Source organism: Podarcis erhardii (genome assembly GCF_964252035.2).
Source record: "Podarcis erhardii genome assembly, chromosome: 4".
Classification (NCBI taxonomy): domain Eukaryota; kingdom Metazoa; phylum Chordata; class Lepidosauria; order Squamata; family Lacertidae; genus Podarcis; species Podarcis erhardii.
This window is the reverse complement of record NC_138508.1, coordinates 52,897,810-52,924,655: the sequence shown is the minus strand read 5'-3', so window position 1 is coordinate 52,924,655 and position 26,846 is coordinate 52,897,810. Positions and strand designations below refer to the sequence as shown.

At 40.3% G+C, this 26,846-nt stretch overlaps 1 protein-coding gene and 1 long non-coding RNA gene across 34 annotated transcripts in view; one reads left to right on the top strand and one right to left on the bottom strand.

The window, feature by feature from the left end:
* The window catches only part of GRIK1 (glutamate ionotropic receptor kainate type subunit 1), a 150,311-nt gene extending 139,260 nt beyond the window's left edge, over window positions 1-11,051 (top strand). For 3 of the 5 annotated variants that reach the window (XM_081859276.1, XM_081859273.1, XM_081859275.1), the window contains 3 exons: window positions 283-508; window positions 2,676-2,926; window positions 10,565-11,051. In XM_081859276.1, the coding sequence (XP_081715402.1) occupies window positions 283-508; window positions 2,676-2,926; window positions 10,565-10,720 (633 nt within the window). In that variant the 3' untranslated portion in view covers window positions 10,721-11,051. Of the gene's footprint in view, window positions 1-282; window positions 509-2,675; window positions 2,927-5,351; window positions 5,518-10,564 lie in introns of all 5 variants that reach the window. The other 2 variants (XM_081859277.1, XM_081859274.1) reach the window with 1 other exon arrangement.
* The window catches only part of LOC309340497, a 120,227-nt gene extending 93,381 nt beyond the window's left edge, over window positions 1-26,846 (bottom strand). For 3 of the 29 annotated variants that reach the window (XR_014156018.1, XR_014156019.1, XR_014156020.1), the window contains exons 1-2: window positions 22,376-22,952; window positions 16,136-16,218 (exon numbers count right to left, since the gene is read on the bottom strand). This is a non-coding gene — a long non-coding RNA (uncharacterized lncRNA). The other 26 variants (XR_014156026.1, XR_014156027.1, XR_014156015.1 and 23 more) reach the window with 24 other exon arrangements.

The following is a 26,846-nucleotide window of genomic DNA, read 5'->3' as shown; positions in this document are numbered from 1 at the left end:
GGTCTCACTGGGTCAGACCATAGGCCTGTATGGTATTTTGTGACAAATGGTGTTAAAAGAAGCCATGCGCTCATTATATTAGCTGTTGGAAATTTGTAAAAGTGCTGACCTATAAGGCTACATTCAGCAGAACATATCTGAATGGAAAAGATTCCCAATTCTCAAAAGATTCTCCTACACTCAACAACTAGAGCTGATGCCAACTAGCAACGTGAGTGTTTAAAAAAAAAAAATAGTGTGTGAATAGGACCTATTTCTGACGCTTGTGACTTCTATTCTTAGAAATCCAAAATATCCACTTATGAGAAAATGTGGGCATTCATGAGCAGCAGGCAGCAGACAGCGCTGGTAAAGAACAATGACGAGGGAATCCAGCGTGTGCTCACCACCGACTACGCTCTGCTGATGGAATCAACTAGCATAGAATACGTCACTCAGAGGAACTGTAATCTCACCCAGATTGGAGGGCTCATTGATTCCAAAGGTTATGGCGTAGGAACTCCCATTGGTAAGAAGTGTATGAATATCAGTGGTGATTGCTAGACTGTGATAGGTAAATTAAAATCCTTTTTATCTGACACATTCACTGCTTTGCAATGAGCTCTGGTAGGTCGAAAGAGTTCCAATGTTTTTCACAAATATATCCAAATAAGCCCCACAAGCTATTATTTTATATTCTTTTATATCCTCTTCTCATTTTAATAATGAGAAAAAACAAAGAGGCGTTCTAAATTGATGGAACTTTCCTCCCGTAGAGGTTCAACTAAAACCCAGGCCTCAACAGCAGCAAGGCCAATTGCATTGATTTGGTAGTTTCCAGCATTTCCTGCCCTATTTCTCTACCAGCTATTTTTGCTTCCTCAGTTGTACTTGCCTTCTTTAAGGCACCAAGGTGGGCTACTAGGGCAGCCAGGCTGGGGCCTTTTTCATCAGAAGAAGTTTGGGATGGAGGTGGATACTTTGAGGGGGGCAGTTGCCCTTTCCTTTCCCCGTCTGTACTTTGAAAACATGCCTGGCACTCGCCAGATAATGTTCCTGTTTCCTTGGTCCTACAGAGGAAAGAGTAGATTTCATGTCAAGTGCAGGCCTCTCCTTTGTAACATCTAGCAGCTTATTCTTCTCCAGATTCACAATATGCAGGCTGCTCTCAGAAAAAACAAGAGTAAAGCCAGGCACAAGGCCACTTAGGGAAAGCCCAGCAAGGCCCCAGTCATCTGGGTACATTGGACCACACCTAGCACAACAATGGCATGTTTGGCATGAAAGGGAGTAATTATACTGGAGGTCTAGGGGAGCCCCCTGGGCCATGTTCTCCACACATGTAGAGCTACAACCTTAATATGACTAATAAATACTTTCAATAATTTCAGTAAATTTGAACAATTGTGTCAGTTCATCATTCCAGTTTAATGCTGCTGATTTTTAATATTAGGATTCTAGATTAGCCTTTAGGACTAGGTTTATCCAAGTTCTCTTAATTTGTAAAGTATTGTTGCAATTTGACTAATGTTTCAGACTGTATTTGAATTTCTTTCATGACAGCAGTCGTCAACCACTGCCCCCAGGAGAAAATGCAAAGGTTCCAAGATAATGATTGATGCACTGTAAAGATTTCAAGGCAGTGATAAAGATTCTATGCTTCAAGCCCAAAACAATGAAGGAATAAATTAGAACAGATGGTAGCTCCTTAGGGAGAACGTATGCATCAGAAATACAGCTGGGGGATGTAGTTATAAGAGGTTTCTTATATGATTAATATGAATTTAAAGAAAGATTTGGGAAGATATGTATGTGTTTATGGTGAAATCAATAATCTCAATGTCATCCACACAATTGAAACAAACAAAAAAGTTAAAATATTTCATAAGCTACAATGCTCACAAAGTCAAGAAACTCAAATGTTTTCTTGCATTATTGCTCTGCAGTGTTGCTGAACTGCCAACAACAAAAAACAAATGCACAAGATGACTGATGGGAAAGTCAGGTTTCTCCAGGATTTACAGACATCTGACAACTTTGTCAACTTTGCCACTAACAGGAGATGTTGGTTATAGGAAAAGATAGAAAAATTTATTTTGTCCAAATATTAGGAAAATATTCTTCTACATAGATGGAACGGTTGGAAAACCGAAACTCCAAGGCACTTTCTACATTAATAATATACATGTTTCAGGATTGAACTCTTAACACTGAGAACTTTATCTGTGATTGAGGCCTGATCAGTGCTGGATAAATCAAAGGTTCAGGTGTCTGGCTGTAATATTACAGTACTTGCCGTTTCGATAAAGAGCAGTGTTATCCAACGAACAGAAAATTGGATCTCAGGTGAAAGTCCTACTAAGCCATGGGATCAATGGCTGAACAAAGAAATCACCAAGATTCAAAAAGATTAAAAAGAACTATTGCCCATTCCGTGTGGTATAACAAGCAATATGAATAACCAGCATAAGTAACATTGTTACAAAGTCCAGTTCTGGATGCCTTGAATGCACATTGTATATTTTAGTGCTCTTGATGTCAACTTAGTACTACTACTACTACTACTACTACTACTACTACTACTACTACAGCTATACAAAGAGCTGGATCAGACTGGTAACTCTACTTTTCTCTGTGCTCTTACCTGAATGTCATATTCAATCCTTCTTGTTTTGCTTCCCTCCCACCCTGCCCAGGCTCTCCTTACAGAGACAAAATCACTATTGCCATTCTCCAGCTACAAGAGGAAGGAAAGCTGCACATGATGAAGGAGAAGTGGTGGCGAGGCAATGGTTGCCCTGAGGAGGACAGCAAAGAAGCCAGTGCCCTTGGTGTGGAGAACATTGGGGGCATCTTCATAGTGCTTGCAGCAGGACTTGTTCTTTCTGTGTTTGTAGCTATTGGAGAATTTATTTACAAATCGAGGAAAAACAGTGACATCGAACAGGTAGGTCGAGTTTGAGTGGGTCTGTGTGGTACAAAAATGTGTTCGCGTGTGGTTTGATACTGGGAGACTGAACCCCAAAACTGCTCCCTCTCCATAGATTCCAAAAGATTATCTTGGTATACAGGGTCATTTGCCAGCAGCAGCTGTCAAGGTTATGTTGTGACCTGGCAATACAGTACTTGCCGAGAGTCTATCTCGGCCTCTTTCTGCATAACTGCTTCACTGCAAGGCAGAATGCAGCGCTTAAGCTACCTACCTAAGAAGCAGGTCAAGACCCAGGTTAGGTTTTTGCAGGCTTTGGCATTTCAGTGCAAGAGCTCCCATGGGAATCTCAGCTTTAGAATAGGCTCTATGAGTCAGACTCCTCAACTAACAGTCTGCCAGACTTTCTGGCACTGCCTTGTGTACATTTGTTAATGAGGAGAGGGAAGTACCAAGGGCTCCATCCAATTTTTGATACTTGGCAAAACTGTGCAGAACTTTTTGGCACAGTTAACATTGCACACAGTTGTTGTTTTATTGTCGGAAATCAAGCATAGGCTGGCTTGGAAGGAAATAAGGCAGAAATATCTAGCTCTGGATGTAGCCTTGCTGTATTTCCAGCTATGTACCAGTTGATTTGGGACATCCTATAATGACACCAAAGCAGATGATTGAGAGCTAAATTCCCAACACCAGTACAGGAGAACAGTGCCTTGGCACCTGCTACTCAAACAGGGAGGTTACAACGTCTCTATGAGGTTCAGAGGTGTTGCTGACATGCCCATCATAAAAGCTGCCAGAGTGGCTTCAATTCATTACTTCTGGAAAAGCCATGGCCGATCCTGAGATTACAGCATGCGTGTTCCTTTGCTATGCAGCAACAGAGAGCTTTCCAGCTCTGCTCGAATAATGCAGGAGGCTGCTGCAGCCACTGTGGCATGAGGCTCTGCACGTCTGAACCACTAAGGATAGGATCAGCCTGCTATTTTGAAATCTATATTTATAATCCTACCTTTGGATCATTTTTACCTTAAAATTAGCAAATAATGCATGGCGAGTTGCCTGATAGATGGTTGCTTTGTTATTAGAGCAACTATATAATACAGTAAAGGTCAGTTGCTTCTATGCAAATCCTGTTAAAATGACTGGGGACTGCACAAGAACAGTGTTTGCTGGGTGGCATCTGTTTTCTACAGTCTTGAAGCCAGTAAGAAACAACACATTCATTTCAGTGAAACTGATAAATTCCTACTATGTACAGATCAACATTCTGTGCATCACAAGAGGAGAATTCTGACATAATACATATCATATTTGTGTAAAATCATCTCACTATACGGCAGAAACTTGTAAAAAGCAGGGGTGGATAAGCAGTTGCCCCTATTTTGTTTATCATTATCATTATGCAGGTTGGTAGGTTCTGCCCTGTATACTGTAATGTCTGCCTTAAAATTTACCTTGAAAAATTTAGAAAATTAATGTTGGCATAACTTTCTTCTTTGTTTTCATTATGAGATTATGTGCAAATGTTTATGGTCATCAGGATTCCTTTTTGTGCTCTGATTTAATCAATGTACACAGGCTAATCTTATCAAGATTCCTTTTTGCATGGTGTCAGCAGAAATTTTGGGGGGGGGGTGGAAGTACAAGCTGGATACTGCATCAAACTCTCTGCATATGCAGAAGTTTAAGAAGTCAGAGAATCAAACCCAGAAAAATGGTGGATTGGTAATACATCACTGCCGCTCTTTTAAAAAGTTCAGGTAACTCAGAACCCCAAAATCACAGAAGAAAATCTCATATGCATCCCTGGTAAATGGTAATATGGGTATTATTCTGCTCTTCTATCGTTATTCAGTGAAACAATTAAGAAAACTGTGAAGGGTAAAGCATTCATACAGATTGCTTGGTTCTTGAAAATATGAACATTTAATAATCTAAAGTACAAATATACATGATCTTCAAAGGTTAACTTATGGCACCTCCAGACTGCCACTATTTTGCGGCAGGAATTCAAGCACACACTGGAAGTTTAGGTTTGCTTAATGAAGCGTGGATTAAAGGGTTCTTTCTCCCTAACACAACAAATCCATTTTTAAATGACTTTTTGTTGTTTGGAAAGAGATAGGGAAATACAGTGAAAAGTATGGAATGAACATACAGGAAGACATACAAACATCCTACAAGCAAATCAGGATAAATGCTCAGTAAAGACAATATATAATCAATCCTCCACATAAGCTTTGTGCAAGAAAATATTGATGAATGCTCAATAAACAGGTTGTCTGGAGGGGCCATTAATTTTTCGTATTTTTGACAGTTTTCATTTCCCATTTCCTACAGTTTTGGTATCATTCTTATTTTAAACTTTGTTGTTGATTTGCTTAACCATTATTATCTTTATTTTTCTTTTTTCCATCTTTTCCTTTCTGCATGCGAAAAGGCCTTTTGTTTCTTTTATGGACTGCAGTGCAAGCAAACACATCCATCCAACTCCACTTCTGGGACTACCTTATCTACGGAGTTAGACTGTGGCAAATTAATTCGGGAGGAACGAGGGATTCGAACACAACCCTCAATCCATACTGTATAGTTACAGTAAAGCAAAGGTGTGTGCACCTAAGGCATACCTCTTCAACAATGTACATTAGCAGGAAACCATATTTTGGCTGGAATCCAAAGAAGAACGCGGTGGGTTGTGTTCAACACAGCACTAAGCTAAGTCAGCACAAGGATTTCTTCTTCCACAATAGAACTTTCTCTCCCTCTCCTCCCCACAGCCCCTCTCTAAATCTCTTCTGGGTTTCCCCAAAAAACCTCTGAAGCAGATTTGAGGGCAGAATGTAGGGAAGGGGGAGAACCCCCTTTACTCTTGCTAATCCTTCTGCCAGCACAACTATTCAGTTGAATACTACCCACTGTGTTAAAGTCAGTTCTGGGCTAGAGTTTCTTATAGTAGCTCCACCTGTCAAATAGCAAATGGCTTTTGAAAGTGAGAGGACTTTCAAAAGCAGGTTGCGGTATGTTATCAGGAGCTGCTTTTCAAAGATTAAAAAAATCCTACTAGGCATACCTACCACTTGAGTGTCTAAAATACTTTTAAGCTTTTTCTACCAAGGCTTTATGTTCAAACTGTTGGATGACTCTCCAGTCATCCTGAGAATTGGTATAGTTAAAAATGCATTCTAAATGCCACATCACAGTGTAACAGAATGTTATAATTAATAACTGTTGTTTGGTAAAATACAGTGGTACCTCTGGTTACAAACTTAATTCGTTCCGGAGGTCTGTTCTTAGCCCGAAACCATTCTTAACCTGAGGTACCACTTTATCTAATGGGGCCTCCTGCTGCCGCAGCACCGCACAATTTCTGTTGTCATCCTAAGGTAAAGTTCTTAACCCAGGTTAGCGGAGTCTGTGAGTCTGTAACCCGAAGTGTTTGTAACCTGAGGTGTTTGTAACCCGAGGTACCACTCTACAAGATACATTGGAAAGGGCTCCTACACATCAGATGTAATCCCTATCCACAATGCATTGGTTTGGAGCAGGCCAGCATTCTCATTTGTATAACAATGTGGAAGGAAACATACATCCCTATCCATTCTCTTTTATGAGGATGTTAATTCCTATCTACGTTGCAAGGTCTGTTGTCTTGGATCACTCCACCAGTAATGTGCTTTGCTGCTTACATCTGTTTTTGGATTGGGGTCAATAAATTTTTACCATTCTTTTTGCATGATTCAGCATTTGCAGGTAAGACAAATTTGTTTGCATTCTATCCTGGCAGAACTAATTAGAGTACCAGCATCTGAAACCAAGGGTTTTAGATAGTAAGTTTTACCCTGCACTAAAAGCCAGTGCTGTTCTTTCTTATCCAGTCATAAGCTTTCAGGTGCCTGTTGACTTCTGAGAACTACCGCACGGATACAGACAGTTCCATTCTTCGCTGACAGCTTTGTGTCTGTGAAGTCAAGATTTTGAAAAAATCGTATATTTCTAACTAAAATCCAATTGATAGAACTTACCAAATAAATTGCAGTATTTATATGTCATAAAATATCTAGACTTCACAAGCCAGTAATGAATCCGATTTCCAAATTACTCTAGTATAGCATCATAATCTGATAACACTGTCCATTTGCATATCACTTCAATTAGTTAGCCTTACTTGTGCTTCATTGTGTTGTATTTTCCAAATACAATTATGAGAATGTTATGGGCAAAATGCAATGCTGTCTTTCAAACTCATAAATACACTCAATCCAGTTGGGGCCATTACATGTGTGAAAGCATGCTTCCATGCATTTAGAATGGGAAACTGCTTGCACCAGCTGTTTCCCTTCCCTGATCCAGCATCTGGAACTGTGTTTACAGAGCCCATTTTTTAAAACTGAAATCTCATCTATCATCTGTACTATGGCCAGTGTAAATATTGTAGAGTTGTAGTCAACAAAGTTTTACTCAGAGTAGACCCACTGAAATGAATGGACATGATTGTGTTTGAGCCACTCCTTTCAATGCATCTATTCGAGTAAATATCACTCATAATTTGTCTCTCTCCACCCCCTTAAAATTTTTCATTTTTCACAGTTGACAATGATTGCAGTAGGTCCAGGACTTATTGGGAACCCACTAAGGACAAAGATTTCAAAACCCACCAAAGGCAACTTGTTCAACTTCAAAACTGCTCACATACTTACACCCCAGTTATCCTTCCTTCTACTTCAGAGCTAAACTGATTTGAGTGGAAAGCTATTGTGATCAGAATTGTTACCTTAGACATCAATAAAACTTTTAGTTTAAAATAAGATTCTAGGAACGAAACAGTGTCATCAGTTGTCTACTTCAAATTATGGTCCTAAATGCTCACCCCCTTTATTTACACAACATTGCACTTTTCTCCTCTTATGTAACCTTCAGTTTGGCCCAAGGCAGCAGAGTAATATTTAATTTAATTTAATGCAATACGTTTATGAATTCTGCTTCCAATTTATGCCATCGCCAATTGATCAACATTTCTCTATTTCTATACTCCCCTTGATTTCCATGTTCTGTAAGCTAACTAAACCATGGCTACAAGCTGCATATCAATGACTCACTGTTTTCTCTTGTATTCACTTTACCTTTGTATCTTGTTTATAAATTCCATGTTATAAAAAGGAATCTTGGCAAAGGAAAGGAAACAAGTCAATGGACATGTTGGATGTATTTCTGACAGGCATGCAACTTGCACATGGGGTTTGCATTCAGCTCCTGTGTAATCAATCTGGCACCAGACCAGGCAGCCTATTAGCCTGACTTTGCCCTTGCACATTTCTATATACTACGTGGATTTTCAATATAAATGGTACCAGAGCCACACAGCCATTTGCTGACACATGCACAACAGCCTTTTCCCACATACAACTCATGATCTCTAGATTATGGCAGATATGTCTTTTCTACTATTTATAGACACAGACACTGCTCATTGGCTGCTTTTAAAACAAAACAGAAACTCTGATTTATCCAATTAAGATAAATTTTTAATTATTTGAGCATATTACTGAAACTCTTGCTACCTTTCCTTCTCTATTTTCCTTACAATTCTGGCATAGAGCATTTCAGATGTACTCCATTTTCCCCCCATTCCCACATGACCAGAATAATTTCTACAATGGATATTTTGTGGCCCTTCAGTTGGCCCAGTCAGCATGTCCAAGTGTCAGAGATTCTGGGAGTTGTAGTCTAGCAACATTAGCAGGCCTTAAGAGTGGCCACTCCTGCTCTAAGCTTTTGGATTTATTTTTAAATCCTTCCTTTCCTGAATAGCAAACGCTAATTAAACATTTTGAGATACCTTACACTGGCTAGCAGCAGCTTTTGAGGATTTCAGATAAGTTTCAATGAGCTGTGGTTTTTCACCACAAGCAATAATTTCTGTTGTCCATCTGTCCATGCATAACATAGACTACAATTAAAAGAAAAACACCACTTCCACCATAGCAATCTTCACAATCATCTTCTTTGTTTTTAAACAAAGGAACTACAAACTCCCATTTCAGTGTAGTATATGGGAAGGGAAAGAATGAAATCCCTGTTGGCTGCCTACAAGTCTTCCTACATACCTCAACAGGCTCAGTAAATTATAGCTCGAGTACTTTCCAGTTTCTTTCTTGCAATTTAGTCTCTTGGTTACAAAAGAACAATTGATTGCAACTCTTGAGAAGAAAAACAAAAAAATTGTACATGGGTTTGAGAACTCAACTTCTGGTATTGGCACTTAGCTATATAATCTGGGTGCCCACAAATGTTTATTACTGTTAACCTATTTCTTTGTTACTTCTCACCACTACAGTGATATGTTGCTGCTTAAAATGTTCCTGTTTAAACTGTTCAAGCATGAAACTTATCTAAGAAGTTCTAGTCACTCTTTGAAAAAAAGCAAGCAAGCATTGGTCTTGCTCCCTACAAACTTAAACAGGAAAATAAAGCTTTGGAAAAGCCTTTTGCTATTGCATTTTGGTCATGCTGAAAAAAGCATGAAAAAAGTTCAACACAATAGACAGAATTTTGGCTACATTTTCTGGTACAAAATCAGTAAGGGGCAAAATGACAATGAGGTAGAGCAGGTGGTGGGCAGTCTAATGAGCAACCAAAATAAGACTAAGTACTTGGGTGTAAGCTGATTTTGTTCTGTTGAAGTCCATGGTAATGAACTAGCTAAAATCCCAAAACTTGGATTTTGATCAGTATGTGCAAGTTTAGCCCAAAAATTTGTACTTAGCTGAGGTACCAATCCTAGCTTCACTGCTGCCTCCCTTTGTCAGTTATTCAGAGGAGACTTCAAGGGTGGGAGAGTTCACTCATTGTGCTGGTGGCAAGAGTGAGGGGGGTGTTTCCTTGCATTGCCTAGGCAATGTTGTGTTGCTTCCCTCTCTTCTTGCACTCAACTGAACCTGGTGAGTCACTGCAGCACAGCAAAGGAAAATAGCAAAATTCATCTGGTTGCCTAATCAATGTGGGGATGCTTCCCTTTCTTCCAGTCCTTTGATGGGGCTCACTTCTCTTGTGGGGTCAAAGTTTGCAAACCGCTGCAGAATAACAAATTAAATGCATGGTTCAGGGTTTTCAGAAACCCACCACAGCACAAGCACCATTTTGCTCCAAAGTATTGATTTTGTAATATTTTGGCTCAGTGCTATTTAGATAAAAATGTATGCTGATTAATAGTTTATTTTTTTCAACTGGTAAGGCTTTGCAGTAGGATGCAAGTTAGTAGTCTGCTAAATCAACAAATCTTGGTTATCTTCATTTAGATTTTTAAGGGGCAACATGAATTCCATCTGAGGCTGGATATTATTAAATATGTGATTCTATTCTTTTGCAACCCTTATTTCTGTGTAATGCCAGCATTGGGACATACACATTTCAATAAAGAAGCAACCAATATTTACAATTTCTGGGGTCATAAATAATCCTTTACACATCACACCCCTAATTCAATTCTGCAAATTCACAGCAATAGTGGAAGAAATCTAACTCAATGAACTGAGATATTCAAACTTCCCAGTTAGTATGTTCAGAATCTAGTTGAAAATTAATTGTGCAAAATAGGGTGACAATCTGTGCTAAATGTAATTCTTAATTATTTTTTCATCTCCCACCTTCTACTAGTGTCTTTCTTTCAATGCCATAATGGAGGAACTTGGAATTTCACTCAAACACCAGAAGAAATTAAAGAAAAGGACAAGAACTAAAGGGCGGTCGTCATTCACAAGTATCCTTACTTGTCATCAGAGGCGGACGCTGAGAAAAGAAACCATGGCTTGAATGAGTTCAACTTTCCCCATGGAAGAGATCTTGAGTAAAAGGCAAAGCAAAAAAACTTTTTATGCCTACCAGACAATTGTATGGAGGGATTTTTAAAAAGAGACAGCTTACATCTCAGAAATTCAGTGTGATTTCCCCTTTTTTAATCTTGAGGCGGTACAGCAGTATCAGAACTCACATAAGACTGATGTACTACAAATCACCCAGGAAACGTCTCGCTTTTACTTTTGAAATGATTTGTACGGTCACCTATTTTGCATCTCTCTCTACTACTTCCCCATTCATTGCTGTATGTGCTTTCTAAATGAATAAAAACAGGGATTTTTCAGTATGGAATTATTCTTTCACTTCCTCATCAGAAGTCACCTGACATTTTCTTCTTCAGCATGATTACATTGAACTCAGGAAGCTGCCATACAATGAAGGTCAAACCGCCCTGAAACCTTCAGGTACAGGGCAGTATAGAAATTAAATAAATAATAATACATAATCACTTAACAATGCAACAGGCTGCTTTATATCTTGTTTTTCCTTAAATTATTATATATAGAACATTATTCAGCCAAAGGCCTGGTTATAGAGAAACGTTTTCACCTGGTGCCTAAGGATATGTAATAAAGGCGCCAGGCGAGCTTCTCTGAGCTCATTCCACAAATGCTGAGTCACCGCAGAAAAGGCCCATTCTCATGGATGAGGAACACAAATAAGGGGCTCAGATGATGATGATGGGGAGTGGCGTTCCTTGAGGTATTGCAGTCCTGAGCTGTTTAAGGCGTTATAAGTCAACACCCACACTTTTAATTGGGCCCAGAAACTAACTGGCAGCCATTGCAGTTAGGTCAGAATCGGTGTAATATGCTCAAACTGTTTTGCCCCAGTGAGCAGCCCAGCTGCCCAATTCTGCACCAGCTGAAGTTTCTGAAACATCTTCAGAAACAGCCCTATGTATAATGGACTGTAGTAATCTAGCCTAGAGGTTACCAGATCTCTGTATGACAAATGAGCGAGTTTAGTCAATATGTTAATAGGACCAAATGCTGACAGGAAGTTCTACACTTCCATGATGGGAAAGGGTTATGCTGATGTCCAAACAGCTTACATGAAAAAATCAAATACATACATACAATCTATCAAGTTCCCCCTGAATTTCATCCAAAACAAGGGTTGCAGGGTTGCTGCTCAGATGAAATCAGAAGAATTTCAAGTGATGAAAATAAAATATCTGATGAATATAGAGGAACTCTGCACCTCTAAAGGTACATTGCCAGACGAATTTGAACCTTTCTTCTCTGGCAAAACATACAAAACAGTAAGACTAGCAAAATTTATCAGAGAGATCTGCCCATCTCTAGGCTTCAGCTTTAGCTCTCAGATGATCTCAGAAAGTTTTCTAGGGCAGATCTATGGAGTTCTGCAGCAGAAGACAAAGATTTTCTTTTCTCAGTGCCACTGTGATAGACACAATTCTGCTTCAGGCACTGAGCACACACAAAACCATTATTGTGAAGTAGCATTGTGTACATGGGCAATAGAGAGTAAATTTATAAACCATGCATGTTCCTCAATCCTCATTTTTAGTAGAAGTGTCATGCTGCCACCACTAGTGGGTAGCCATGAGCGGAACTGAAGTTTATAAGTAATCAATTGTGCAAGTGAAAAAGATAATTTCAGCAAAATCATGCCCATCTGAATAATGTGTGTGCGTTATTTATATGACATAATGTAAGTGTTCTGGACAGAGGACTTGGATTTTTATTTTTAGCATCCACCCCCTGCTTGTGTATTGCATGGAACAATGTGCACATCAAGGAACAAATGATTTTCACATCTTGAAAAGTCACAGTCATGTGGGCAATCTGACTAAATACAAAGAAATAAAGGCAAGAAAACTGTGCTCCCTCCTGCTTAAAGCAGGATTCCACCCTCCTGAAAGAAACTTTTCCTGGGTGTTCAGACGTAACAATACTTTTATTCAAAACAACACACTCATATTCTTTAGCTCTCCAGGTTCCAGTTAAGAACTAAAAGTAACAAATCACATAAACTACCCAGGGAGAAGGTGATAACAGAGGGGGCAGGAAGAATTAAATGCACAAGTGAATTGTTCATTAGGAAATGTTTTGCAACCTCCTGAATATGATTGTGGGAGAATTTTAAATTCATGACACTAGTCCATTTTCATATATTTCTTTTAAAGAAAACTGTATCAACACTCCCCATATTAGCACATTATGCACTACAAATGACAGAGGGTTTGTTGAGCCTGTTCACAGAATTCTGTATTGTATTTAAACAGGAAGCACTGCTGCAAGCTATGCAAACATTCACTTCACCTCAACATCCTCCTCAAATCTTATTACCCAAGATACTTGTCATCTGGAGATCTACTTGTTGATTACTCTCAGTGAGTCAACCATGTAGTACAAGGCTCAGGCACATGGATATCATAGAATCATAGAGTTGGAAGAGACCACAAGGGCCATCGAGTCCAACCCCCTGCCAAGCAGGAAACACCATCAGAGCACTCCTGACATATGGTTGTCAAGCCTCTGCTTAAAGACCTCCAAAGAAGGAGACTCCACCACACTCCTTGGCAGCAAATTCCACTGTCGAACAGCTCTTACTGTCAGGAAGTTCTTCCTAATGTTTAGGTGGAATCTTCTTTCTATATCAATACATGACTATCTGATTAGGTAATAGTGCCACGCACTTTAGGCCCTTTCAGTGGAGAATTAACAGCTAGATCTTCTAAGTAAGACAAATAGTCCAGCTGGTTCAACATCCATCCTGCTTCTAACAGAGACAAGCCAGATACTTCCAGGAAGCCCACAAGCATGGGCCAAAGGCAGCAGGCCTCTCCCTATGGCAGTGGTGTCCAAACTTTTTTCAAAGGGGGGCCAGATTTGATGAAGTCAAGGACTGAAGTTGAGCTTTTTTAAGGATTTCCCCCAAGTGGTTGAGCTTTTCTTAGGATTGAAGTTGTTGAGGTTTTTTTTTTTAGGATTTTGCCCCAGGAAAACTGCCACAGGGGCCAGATTAAGCTGACCGGTGGGCCCCCAAAACTGGCTTTGGACATGCCTGCCCTATTGTTTCTCCACCATCCACCAGGGACTACCATTCAAATATTTACCTTAACTAGTGGCTTCCACCACATCTTGTGAAAGTGAATTCTGCAAGTTCTATGTAAATGTTGTGTCAAACAGTACTTTCTTGGTCTATCTTGAATCTACTATCAACCACAAGTGCTATTAAGAAAGGGGGGCGGGAATCTCCATTATATTGATTTCATCTGCACCATAACTTTTTTAAAACTATGAGCATGTTGTTTTTTAAAGCCTCTAATGCTAGAGGTTTTCCTTGTAGAAAAGATGCTCCAACCTCGTCATTTTCATTACCCTTTCTGAACCTTTTCTAGTCCTTCAGTACGCTTTTCTGAGATGAAGTAATTGAACTGTGAGAAGTATTCCATATGCGGCTGCAAAATATATATTTTATAAAGACTATATTATGATACTAGCTGTTTTATTTTCAGATCCTTTCCTAATAATCCATAGCAATGAATAAACACAAAAGCTGGCATTTCCATGGAACATTTCACTATGACCCCAAGGTCTGTTGCATAGTCACAGCCGGCATACATCCTAACAGTACATATACAAAAATCGGACTTTATTGTCTCAAACTTTGCATTTACCTACACTGAATGTCATGCTGTTTCTCACACACCTAGTCTGGAGAGATCTTAGAATCATAGAATTTATTATTTATATGCTGTACATCTGGCTGCATTGCCCCAGCCACTCTGGCCAGCTTCCTACAAATTAGAACATAAAACATCAAGCTGGAAACGATCCCAAGGATCATCCTCGGTCCTGTATACCTGAAGGAGCATCTCCACCTCCATTGTTCAGCCTGGACACTGAGATTCAGCACCGAGGGCCTTCTGTCGGTTCCCTCATGGCAAGAAGTGAGGTTACAGGGAACCAGACAGAGGGCCTTCTCGGTAGTTGCGCCCGCCCTGTGGAACGCCCTCCCATCAGATGTCAAGGAAATAAGCAGCTATCCTTTTTTAAAAAGACATCTGAAGACAGCCCTGCTTAGGGAAGTTTTTAATATTTAATGCTGTATTGTTTTTAACACTCGATTGGGAGCCACCCAGAGTAGCTGGGGAAACTCAGCCAGATGGGCGGGGTATAAATAAATTACTATCTATTCCAACCGCCTGCAATGCAGGAATATGCAGCTATCCCCTATAGGGACTGAACCTGCAACCTTAGTGTTGTCAGCACCATGCTCTAACCAACTGAGCAGTCAGCACTCTGCATCAATTTTCACCTTCCTGAATAATTTGCTAACACTTGCATATATGGTTGCCTCACTCCTGACTTGAGATTATTCATGAATAAATTACATAGGACTTTTCCCAGTACAGATCCTTGTGGGATATTGATCCTTAAGGGGCCCTGCTGATTACTTCTTTCCACTGTGAAAACTATCCATATATTCTTTGCCTCTGCTTCCTGCTTGCTAGCCAGTTACCAGGGGAGAAGACAAAAGCTGCTTGGTTCACTTTGATGTATTTCACCAACTCTCCAATTTTGTGTACAGAGGCTCCCACAGAACATAAATACGTCCAGTTGGCTGAGGTTCTGACTTTCCCAGAATGAACTACAATGGTATTGCAAAGCTATCTTGCCCTATCAATATTTCATGGCACAGGTAAAGCAGATCTTTATAAATCCATAAAATAAACTTAGAGAGCCTCTGAAATTTGACAAAGGCGAAGCTAAAAAATGATAAACAGGGAATTGTCGCTTCATGCATCTTATCCATTTTATGTAACAGCTTAGTTTCTTCTCTGATACTTATCTGGTGTGGTTTAGACCAACAGATGCATGTGAGAAAGAAGTATCTGAATGAGTGGTAAGACTGTATGAGAGGGGTGGGGAAACTCAGGTTCAGGGACTAAATGTGGCTCTCCAGGCCTCTCTGCCTGACCCTTGGGACTCTCCTCAGGCAACACCAACTCCTCTGTCCAGAGGCCCTCTGCCAAAAAGACCAAGGCCTCACCTGCCTTGCTTCATACCCTCCTTGCACGTTACCGTCTGGCTGGAATGTGTTCTTGAACTATGATAGTTCCTCTTGCTTGACAGGATGGAGAATAGAAAGGGGTGCGTGATTTTCTGTGGAAAGCAGCCTACATACAGAAGTATGTAGCTAGTTTTCCCTCTTACCCTTCCCACACTGGTATGTGTCCCCCACCCCACCCCCACCCCATGGCTGCTCAGAAAGGAATATATTCCTTTGGCTGAAAAGAATTCTCCACCTCTGATGTATGTGATGCTCTTCTAGCAGCAAGATTCTTATGTTTCTATATGTCGTTCCTAATAAAAAGAAAGCGGATTATGAACCTACCTGTTTCCGCCGAGTGCTGGCCTATTAGCAGAATCTATCTGGGCACAGAAGCCTGAGTAAGTACAGTACTCCACCCCTGGGACCTATAGGCAAAAACAATACAAAACACTTAAGTTTCTGTAAATCACTAAGGTACACAGTGAAGGGGAAATGCAGGTTAGATTTTTAGTATGTATGTTCCTTAGCTGTTGTTGCTTTTATTTAAGGTCCTGCCAAGCTAGCTAACAACATATAAATCCTGTTCTAATGTGTGGTGGTTTTATTTTGGAAAGGATCTCTGCAACCTGGACTTAGCACTGCAGAATCTCATAACTGGCACATTAGTGTATGTTTTTCCTCAAACCTTCCCAATTAACCAAAGAAGATACTGTGTATCTTTACTTCCTAATGGCTGGCTGTGCTAATTTAACTCACAACAGAAAAACTGAGCAACAGAAGTTTTAGATCATCATCATCATCATCATTTGAGCCCAGAGAAAATATATCACTCAGCAGATAAAGTTTAGTACCAAACTGAAGTAAATGCATCTGTGTAAACTATAGATGCAGGTACAGTACTGCAGTTTCAGAATTGCATTCATTCTCTCAGTTCTCTACTGCTTTGGGCAAAATGTCAGAAAAGCATAAACCAGGATAGTCCAGAATCGCCACAAACAGCTTGGAGAGGAAAACACAAGAGTAAAACACGGGAACACACTAGACTGCTATGATTTACTATTACATGTTGCTTGAGTTGGCTAAAATGCAAGGTGGAAGGTGGCGTAAGATGACAAAATACTGACGTGGTCTAGATTTCCAGGGAAATGAAGCTCTTAGTAAAGTACCAGAAGATATATCCATAATCCTTTTTTCCTGTTACATACAGTTTCAGTTTGGGATTAATGTTCTGTGTCCAGAGGAAGGGCTGGTTCTTGTTTCACACAAAGAACATTTTTTAAAAAATAAAAAGGTTGAATTTACACTTGTAATGGAAGGGCTCTTTCCCTTCGCAGAGGAAAGCAAAATTCAAAGGGGGGGGGGCTTCTGATAGACGAAGCGATTTTTCACTATTTCCGCTTTTACCCTGTAATCCAGAGCATCACCTCATGCAGTTGTGGAGAGCCCCCCAGTCCACTGGAGCAGGCTTTTTGGAAGGAAACAGTAAAAGGAATATGCAGAAATTGCATTCCTCCCACCCTTTCCTCCAGCATTAGACACAAGCCTCTATCGAACCTAATATGTCTTACAAAACCAGAAATATAAATTTGATGTTATTTTTAACAAAGTAAGTGAATTGTTCCCCATTAAGAGACTTTACTGATAATTATGCTAGCATAATAAAAAACAAAACAAAAACAGGCATGGATGCAATCTGGCAAAAGAAAAATAAAACTCTGGTTTCTCTTCAGATCATATTTCTATTAGACAAAATCAAGACATTCTGGGGTGAACATGCAGCAGCCAGTATGTAACTCTATACTCTGGGAATTAGCCACCTAAATAAAGGCATTTCTATAGTTTTGATCATTTTAGTATTTGAGGGCTCATAAATAAATGCTGGTGGCACTATCTAGACCTTAGCTAAGTTTAAGGACAACTGGTTTTCTGAATTAGTCAAGTATAAAATAAAATGTTCAAAATCACAATTGGCTGTAAGACAAATCAAGCATGAATTCTGTGAGACATACCGTATTTTTCGCTCTATAAGACGCACCAGACCACAAGATGCACCTAGTTTTTGGAGGAGGAAAACAAGAAAAAAAATATTCTGAATCTCAGAAGCCAGAACAGCAAGAGGGATCACTACGCAGTGAAAGCAGCAATCCTTCTTGCTGTTCTGGCTTCTGGGATAGCTGCGCAGTCTGCATTCGCTCCATAAGACGCACACACATTTCCCCTTACTTTTTAGGAGGGAAAAAGTGAGTCTTATAGAGCAAAAAATATGGTAATTGTACAAAATACCTCAATAGGCCCAATTCACCTTTATTGTTGGATGCCAGAAATCCATAGGAACTAAAATATTTATAGCTAGTTCTTACACTTATCCTCATACATTTGTTCAACAAGATAACTAGAAATCTCTAAGAATGCTTCTATTCATTAATTTTCGATTTTAAACCGTTTAATTTACTTAAGAAAAAGAAGTATCACTGGGATCCAGCTTGCTCAATCTGATCCCTTTTCTTTGTGCAACTCAGCCTTAAATAAATGAAGCCACAGATAATAAAGCTTCAAAAAGAGAAAGATGATTTACTTAACTGCCGGTAGCAGAATGACTCCCCAGAGGTCTTTATAAATAATATACTGTATTTTTCCGTGTATAACATGCCCCCATGTATAAGATACCCCCTCAGAATTAGCCTCAGAATTAGAAAATGGGGGGAAGATTGCCTCCGTGTATAAGACTACCCCCCTTTTTTAACATAATTTTTTAGTAAAAAAACCTAGTCTTATACACAGAAAAATACGGTAACTATTTTTCTCTCGGTGTTCTTCTGCAACAGTGTGCTTTACTTTGGACATCTTTCTCCAAATACCATTCACACACGGCATTGTTTATATATCTTTGACTATATAGTACAACTCTCCTTGAAGAGGCCGAATGCTACATTCTTTGGTATGCCTCCTAGAGGACAGCTATTCTTTGGACCAGAAAGTACTAGTTGTTACAGAGCAGTGGTATCCTGAAAAATTTGTTTATAACACAATGCTCCATAAACAAATGGCAATAAATGTCAATAATGACTCATACAAAGGAAAAGCAAGAAACCTATGAAAAAACGTGAGTCAAAGCAGCATATTACATTCAAGTACCAACATAAAACATGGGGGAGAGCCTTTAAAAGGCATGATCGTAAAACATCTAGGCTATTCTAAAGTTGTCATGATCTTACACATAAAATATATACCAAATCAATAAAGGAAAAATATACCATCAGTAAAGTAACCATACCATCAGTGTGGACTACACTGGAGATTGCCTCTTTTTTTGGTGATGTGGGGAGTTAGGTGTGGGGGAGAAAAGAGGCTGAGGCAATACCTGATCATATAAAGTCATAGTAAGTAGGTCTTATGTAGAAGGCAACTACTTCATCATTCCTCAAGTGGAGTTTATCTTAGCCACAGAGGCTCCCCACACGGGATAATATGTCATACTCTTCTGGGTGTGAACACTTATATGGTAACAGCAATGTGTAGCAATAATAGTCCCCATACCTAGGGTGGTTCATCACTATTCTATTAACAAAGAGCCTTCAAAGATGCTTTGCTATCTTTTTGAATTTGAGTACAGATAACCCAGAATAACATACCCATGCCTTAATGTGCATAGAAGTGGTGACAGGGTGTCAGGGAACTGCCATCGGAGAGACAGGTGGTGGACAGGCTCCAGGAGAATAGGAGAGAATCTGCAGCAGAAGAGGGAACCAGCAGGGGGAGTGCAGGAGTCACAGCGGAGGGGAGGCTCTGGGATGCTTCCAGTGAGAGTAGTGGAGAGGTAACGGGACCCCCGTTGGGAACTCCCACCCTTCGCCGGAAACTGTCACGCAGAGAGTCACGAAGGCGCATGTCTGTCAAACAGCTTTTATGTTGGCGTAAATTCCGTAGACGCCCACTGTCAGATTCTACCAGCGACTGACGGAGTCATGCTTTGGGGGCTCCGTTAGTGCATCGGTTTGGATGACCAGCCAAACCCCAGAGGGATCAAGCTTTTACGCACAAGCAGCTCATTATCCCTTCACACAGGGCAATGATTGGAACATTGCTTAAAAGAATTTTGCTTTAAAAAAACGACCCCAAACCTGACTACATGCACCATTTCCTGCCTGCACAGTTATGTAAAACAGAAAATAGAATAAACTCTCAGACATATCTCATCTAGTCTGCATCTCAGCTTTTACTGGAACACTCTGCTTTTCTAAGGATAGAAACATGAAATCCCAAAGGGAAATGTCTAGCATTCTCAGTAGGTGGTCAATGAGACACAGCGTAATGAAATATGTACATGAAGCGTAATACTAGCTCCGTCAGCCGAACAAAGACACGGTGATTGGCAGTGATTGAAGCAATTGCTTCAACACTTATGCCTTAAGTGATAAGTGCACTGATGATACTATTTCCAAAATGATGAACCAAGTTATTGATGCAATGATTTTTACAAGAAATTCAGCTTTGAGAGAATGAGAGTCTTTAAATGGTAAGCATTTCCTTCCTACATTCAAGCTGCATTGTCATCCACATTATTAAGAAGGAAGGTCATGCAAATAATTGAAGGAAAAGGAAGAGTAAATTGCTGAGGGGAATGGAAAAGGGCACACTTTTTTTGTCCATTTTCTTCCCACCACCACCATTCAGTTCTTCTTTCCCTTACAATCTATTCAGTGATGAAAGAAGCTCACTCACTTTGACACCGAAATTAATTGGTAGTTTTTGGCATCCCAGTACATGTACTATTGGACCCATAATTTTTAAAAATGAATTTTCATGGAGGGAGGGGGTGCATGAACTCAAAAGTACACTTTAAAATCATGCAGGACATTTAAATCTACATTTTAAATAAGTAGATGTGCATAATTAAGCTTTTAATGAAACATTTATTTTAATAGTAATCTAAAGAAACTTGGAACAATGGTACTTTAGGTTAAGAACTTAATTCGTTCTGGAGGTCTGTTCTTAACCTGAAACTGTTCTTAACCTGAAGCACCTCTTTAGCTAATGGGGCCTCCTGCTGCTGCCGCGCCGCCTCCACTGCACGATTTCTGTTCTCATCCTGGAGCAAAGTTCTTAACCTGAGGTAATATTTCTGGGTTAGTGGAGTCTGTAACCTGAAGCGTATGTAACCCGAGGTACCACTGTATTTAAGAATTAGCTAACAATGTACACAACTCAGAAAGTTACTTTGGTGTTGCTGCTGTTTTAACAAAATCCTGCTCAGCATAAATCTCTGGAACAGGCTGGTATTGTCTCCTGTCTCTGGACAACAGCAGGCCAAGAATTATTATTATTTATTAAATTTGTATACCGCCCTATACCCACAGGTTTCAGGACAGTATACAATATAAAATGACAATATAAAAACACAAAATTCATAATAAACACAAGAACAAGAACAACCCAATAACCCACAACCCATAACACATTGCACCATTCTCATTCCGAGGTATGTTTCACCACGTATTAACTATCTGTGTTGTCATACTTGTCCATGTGTCATCCAGCATAATATGATGCATGGTCATGCAATTATTTCCATTTTTGAGTGTGCTGAGAGAGTTGCTGCCAGAAGATTTTGCCCCATGCCAAAAGTTATGGGCAACAGCAGGCAAAGACACAAACACTGAACGTCCTACATCACTCCAAAGTGGGAGAAGCAGCACTTCAGAAATTTCTTGCCACTGTTTGTATGGTTCATCTGCAAATATGCCACCTTTCCTTGGAAAGACTCGGGCACACAGCATCGATCCTGCCTTCATAAATTCTGTGACTGTGCAGATAGAAGATCTCATACAGCAGACCTTGCCTTGCATTAGGTTCCACCAGGGCCCTGGAATGAACTTCCCCTACCAGTCAGTGGTGGTTGGGGAACTGGAGTTTGAATGGATTATGCAGTTTCAATTAAAAAAAAACAAAACTCAAAAAAACTTTCCCTCAGATCCATCTGCAGGACAGTCCCCTGATCAGACACAAACCGTGGGACAGATACTAAAACATAAGGCACTGCTTGCCAACAGGGAAGCCATGCTTACCCATAGTGGCTGGTCAGATGGGCAGGGTATAAGAAATTTGTTGTTGTTGTTGTTTAGTCCAGGATAATAGGCAAGCACTGTCCTATATTTCACACACACACCAACACACACCCCCCCCCCACAAAAAAACCCACAGCCTCCTATCATCTACTTGGATTATACAAAAAGTAGCACCTGGGATGAATGGTTCAAACTTCCTTCAGTTCCAGCTCTTAACTAGATAAAGCTCTAACAAATAGCAGCAGACTTTCCCAAGCCAAAGTCTTCTTCCAACTCAGGACTTTGAATATCCTTTTGCTTCCCCAACCCTCCTAAACCCAAAAAAGCAGGATTGCTGGGGAAAGGGGTTGGTCCTTGCAGAGCAGCCCTGGTGGGAAATGGGAGTTCCTGACTCAGGGTTCTAGCATATTCTAGAATAAATTTGAAAACAGTCACAAATCTATTTTGCTGTTTCCACCATGTGGATTTGAAAGACCTCCCCCCCCCCCAAGATAATAACTAGGCAAATAGGGCTCACCCTTTAAAACAAGGTAGGCCAGGCCTGCCCTGAAATCCACTCCTTCAGCTCTTCAGCAGCTCTTAATCAAAATGGCTTCCAAAGCCTTGGGTTGCTTTCTCTCTCTCCCCACCCCAATTTGCACACCTGCTCTTAAAAGCCTTGGAGATCCTTAAAGTAACAGGCCTAATTAAATCCATTCTTTACTATTTGATTTATTTCTTCTGTTTCAGTGCCACCTTTATTTCAAATGAACCCCAAAGCGACTTACAAACAATAAATAACAATAGAATGATAGGACATCACAAATCCTGCATAAATCATACAGAATAATTAACAAATCGTCAGCAAAACAATTGCAATCTATAAAACACTGTTAACATATCAACAACTACAAAATAAGCTAAACAACTCATGTTGGTTACATAGGCTTAAAAGAAGGATGTCAGATGCTAAATCACATTGTCTAGAGGAAAACACAAAACAGCATCTAGCATGTTCAGTGTTTTCCCCAAATGCAAACCCCGGCCAGGAAGAATGAAAAGGGCACCAGGGAGGGGGATTCATGTGGTCTGCATGGGATTTCCCTCACATGTTATATGCTTATTTTAAAAAAATTGCCCTGCCTGTTTCTGCTCTCCTTGCAATCCTTTTGGCAGCAAAGGGGGGCAAGCAGTGAAGCATATGATTTTACAGTGGCAGACAGGAGGACCCAGAGTCCTGTCAGCTGGCAGCTCTTTGTGTTGACGAAGAAGGAAAGCATTTCTGCCATATGGACAGTCCCCGACCCTCTCAGGCCAATGGCTAGCATATGTATGCTGCCTTCAGCTACTGGGGATATTCCCTTGCAGCTAATGTGTGCACATAGGAACAGCCTGTGGCCAAGGAACATTTGGGGGATTTGTCAGGGAGCTTCTTTTGAGTCCCACACACTATTTTTCTGCAAGGATATGTTAACATCCTCAGAGACTTTATTTTGTTCTTTCTTGGTTGCCTGGAAAGAGACCCTTCATATCCACAGACTAGCATTTAACTTTGCTATTAGAGGGCTTACTGAGGCCTAAGTGTGGTTAGTCAGGCTTTTACAGTGCTTTCCTATCCAGGATGCAATATAAACTGTTTATACAGTACAGCTTCACAAGGAAATAACATAATTCACTTTTATTTATGGTAATATGAAACAAAGAGAAACATTGTGCCATAAAGACTAGTGTTGCATTTAACTATGTAAATTAACTGGGAGGAAACTCTGACAAATAACTTAATTGCCTTGTTTTAGAGCTCACCTGACACATCCTTAATATTAATCTGATGTTTTCAACAAAACAGTAGAGTATTTGCATTTTATTGTGTGCATTCATACAGTATGAAAATTAGCCAAGTAGCATTCTTCTTATTCTACTAATTTCCCTGCAATCCCAGGTTTATATGGAGTTTTTCTCCATGGGTCATTTCACACATAACACAGTATTCTGGGAATCATTTTGAGTAGAGGTAATCTCCAGTGCAATACATACAAGTGGTTACAGTCATAGCCAGTAAAATATTCCTATTTTAATTGCAAGAACTTACCATCTACTTTAAAAACAGAACAGTACCCAAATGGAAAAGACCCAAAACATTACAATAAGAAAAAATGCAAGCAAGCAACCTGTCTATTTGCAATACATTGCAGTATACAGTGGTACCTCGGATTACAGACGCTTCAGGTTACAGATGCTTCAGGTTACAGACTCTGCTAACCCAGAAATAGACCTCGGGTTAAGAAGAACTTTGCTTCAGGATGAGAACAGAAATCATGCGGTGGTGGCGCAGCGGCAGCAGGAGACTCCATTAGCTAAAGTGGTACCTCAGGTTAAGAACCGTTTCAGGTTAAGAATGGACCTCCAGAACGAATTAAGTTCTTAACCGAAGGTACCACTGTAGTTTAGGTCAGGACTGTCCAACACGTGGTCCCCAAGGGCTTTGGGGGCAGCCCTTGACAACATTTGACATCCCCTCCCCAGCCCTCACATTGCCTTCCCAAAGCCAGGTAAGCAAGACGCTGGGCTTTGCTGGGCTTTGGAAAGGAGATCAGGGGACTCTAAGACCCTGCCAGAGCCTCTCAGCTTATCTGGTTGTGGGAAGGCAGCAAGAGGGCTGGGGGGGGGCATAAAATATTGGCCTGGCCTCCCCTCCCCTCACCCGTGCAACAAGGCAATGTGCAGCCTGCCGCTAACATGTCAAAATATATTCTTCCGGTGCACTCAGTATGGATAGTTGGGTTGCCCTGATTTAGGTAATTTACAGACACCTAGATATTGAGCATCAATCCTGATTTATTTGCACAAAGTTTGTGGGAAAGTTAGATGGCTTCATTGAGCATTCTTTCCGATTTGTTTGCATTCTCCTTATGGCAACAAATCTGATTTGCGGGGGAAGTGGATATGTTGTGCAAGGCTTCCAAATCAACTTTAATAACAAAGCCTAAATTTGCTGTTTTGTGACTGTATCCCAACCAAAAATAGAAGTCTGAAAGTTCCTGAATATAGATTTGGGGTAGACGGATTCAGAGATTAATCTTTACCCATTTTAGAAATAATTTATCTTTGTCAAGTTTATCTGAAAAATTTCCTGATTATCATCAGGAATGTGCATTAGTTACAGTCTTTAATCACAAAATTAATCAGCCATTTTATTTACTGCATTCCCCCTTTTCTTATAACTTGACATATCTTTTTCAATAATCAAGGCAAGTGAGGATATAGAAGGGACATATTGCAAAACAAGGTGAATTATTAGGAAGGCTTTCTCTTATTCCCTAAAAGAGCAAAATTCTAATATAGTTAGGGACAAGACACAATGTAGAATGGTATGCTGTGGTTATGGCTATTTAGGTGGCGGATCACAATAGACACAGTGGATATTTAACTAGTAGATTCTAGGTGAAATGAACTCTAAAGCACAGCAATAGCTTTCTCACAGTGTAAAGAGAAAGAAATAGCGAGGACTAAAGGACATCAAATCAAGATTCAGGAGAGCTTTGCACAATCCTATGTTGTAATGACAGCTTAAAATTTTGGTAGGTTGATGAATTCTGAGATTGGATTTAAACCTCTTTAATTTGGCTTGCGGGTATTTAATCTCTTAACTTTGAATTCTTAATCAAAACTCAAAGCAGATCTTTAATCTTATATGTAGCAAATAGAAGCTTAGAGACCCATGACCTGCCTCTAGTACACAGCTGCTTTGCTCCCCTTTCTTCCTTTCCAGCAAGAGCAAATATAAATGACCGGAGCAGGAAGGGATTATAGGAAAGCATGTATGTTAAATGGTCAGATTCTCTTTCATCCAATATACATGCTCTTGTGCCTTCCCTCCCTCTGTCACCCCAAAGGATGAAATCCACTACAAGAGTGAGAGAGAGTTCATGTGTATTTTTATAATATTAAAAGAAAGCCATTCCACTTTTAGAACAAGACCAGTATCAAATTCTTGAATAATGTCTTATTTCAAACTCCTTTGTGTCTCTCAAAATCAAACAAACAAACAGCACAGACCACTTAAAACAGTTAAAAGAAAAACACCACCAGAAACAAGTGATGGCAAAAACCATAGCTGTCAAGTGTCCCTTATTTGAAGGGACAGTCCCTTATTCCAGCGCCATGTCCCGCTGCTGTCCCTTATTGATGGATGTCCCTTAAATGATATCCCTTAAATTTCAAAGGAAGCAGCTCCTCTCCCTCCCTCCCTGCCGGCCAGGGAGGAGGAAGGCTCCAACTGTGCTGCTTGGCTTTGTTGCTCACCCAATAAGAAGTCTAAGAACGACTGGGGGGTGGAGCTTGCATGCCTTGTGTGTGGCTAGTTAATGCAAGCTGAGGGGGGTTTTGAATGCTGGACGCCATTTTGGTGCACGTGCTGCTACAAACATTGCAGTGCAAAGCCAGGCTGGGGAGCCATCTTAAGTTGAGGCTGCATAGGCCTTGTGGTGCATGTGATTCAGATTCTATTCAGTTGAACCTCTGGTTACAAAGTTGGTTGGACAGTGTTCTCGAAGCTACCAGCATGAGTTTGACCAGACTGCAGGAGGACAGGAAGACTGGAGTGCCTGGAACAGGTGAGGCTGCAGGTCCCTTATTTTGGCTGCTGGTCCCTTATTTTCAAGGCTGCTGGTCCCTTATTTTCAAATCTGTAAGTTGACAGCTATGGCAAAAACACATCTAGACTACAGATGTGGAACCTGTGGCCTTCCAGGTGGTGGTGGACTATAGTTCCCATCATTCTTGATCATTGGTCATACTGACAGGGGCCAGTGGAAGTTGGAGTCCAACAACAATTGGAGGGCCAACAGTTCACCACTCCTAGACTTAAAATGATCTAATAGTAATACTAATTTCCTTACCTTAAGGAGCCCTAGGAACTGTGGTTCTTTAAGGCATGGACTATCAACGTCCCATTCTCAGCACCTCACAGTTTTCAAGATTCTGGGAGAGAAGGCATGACAACAGAAACA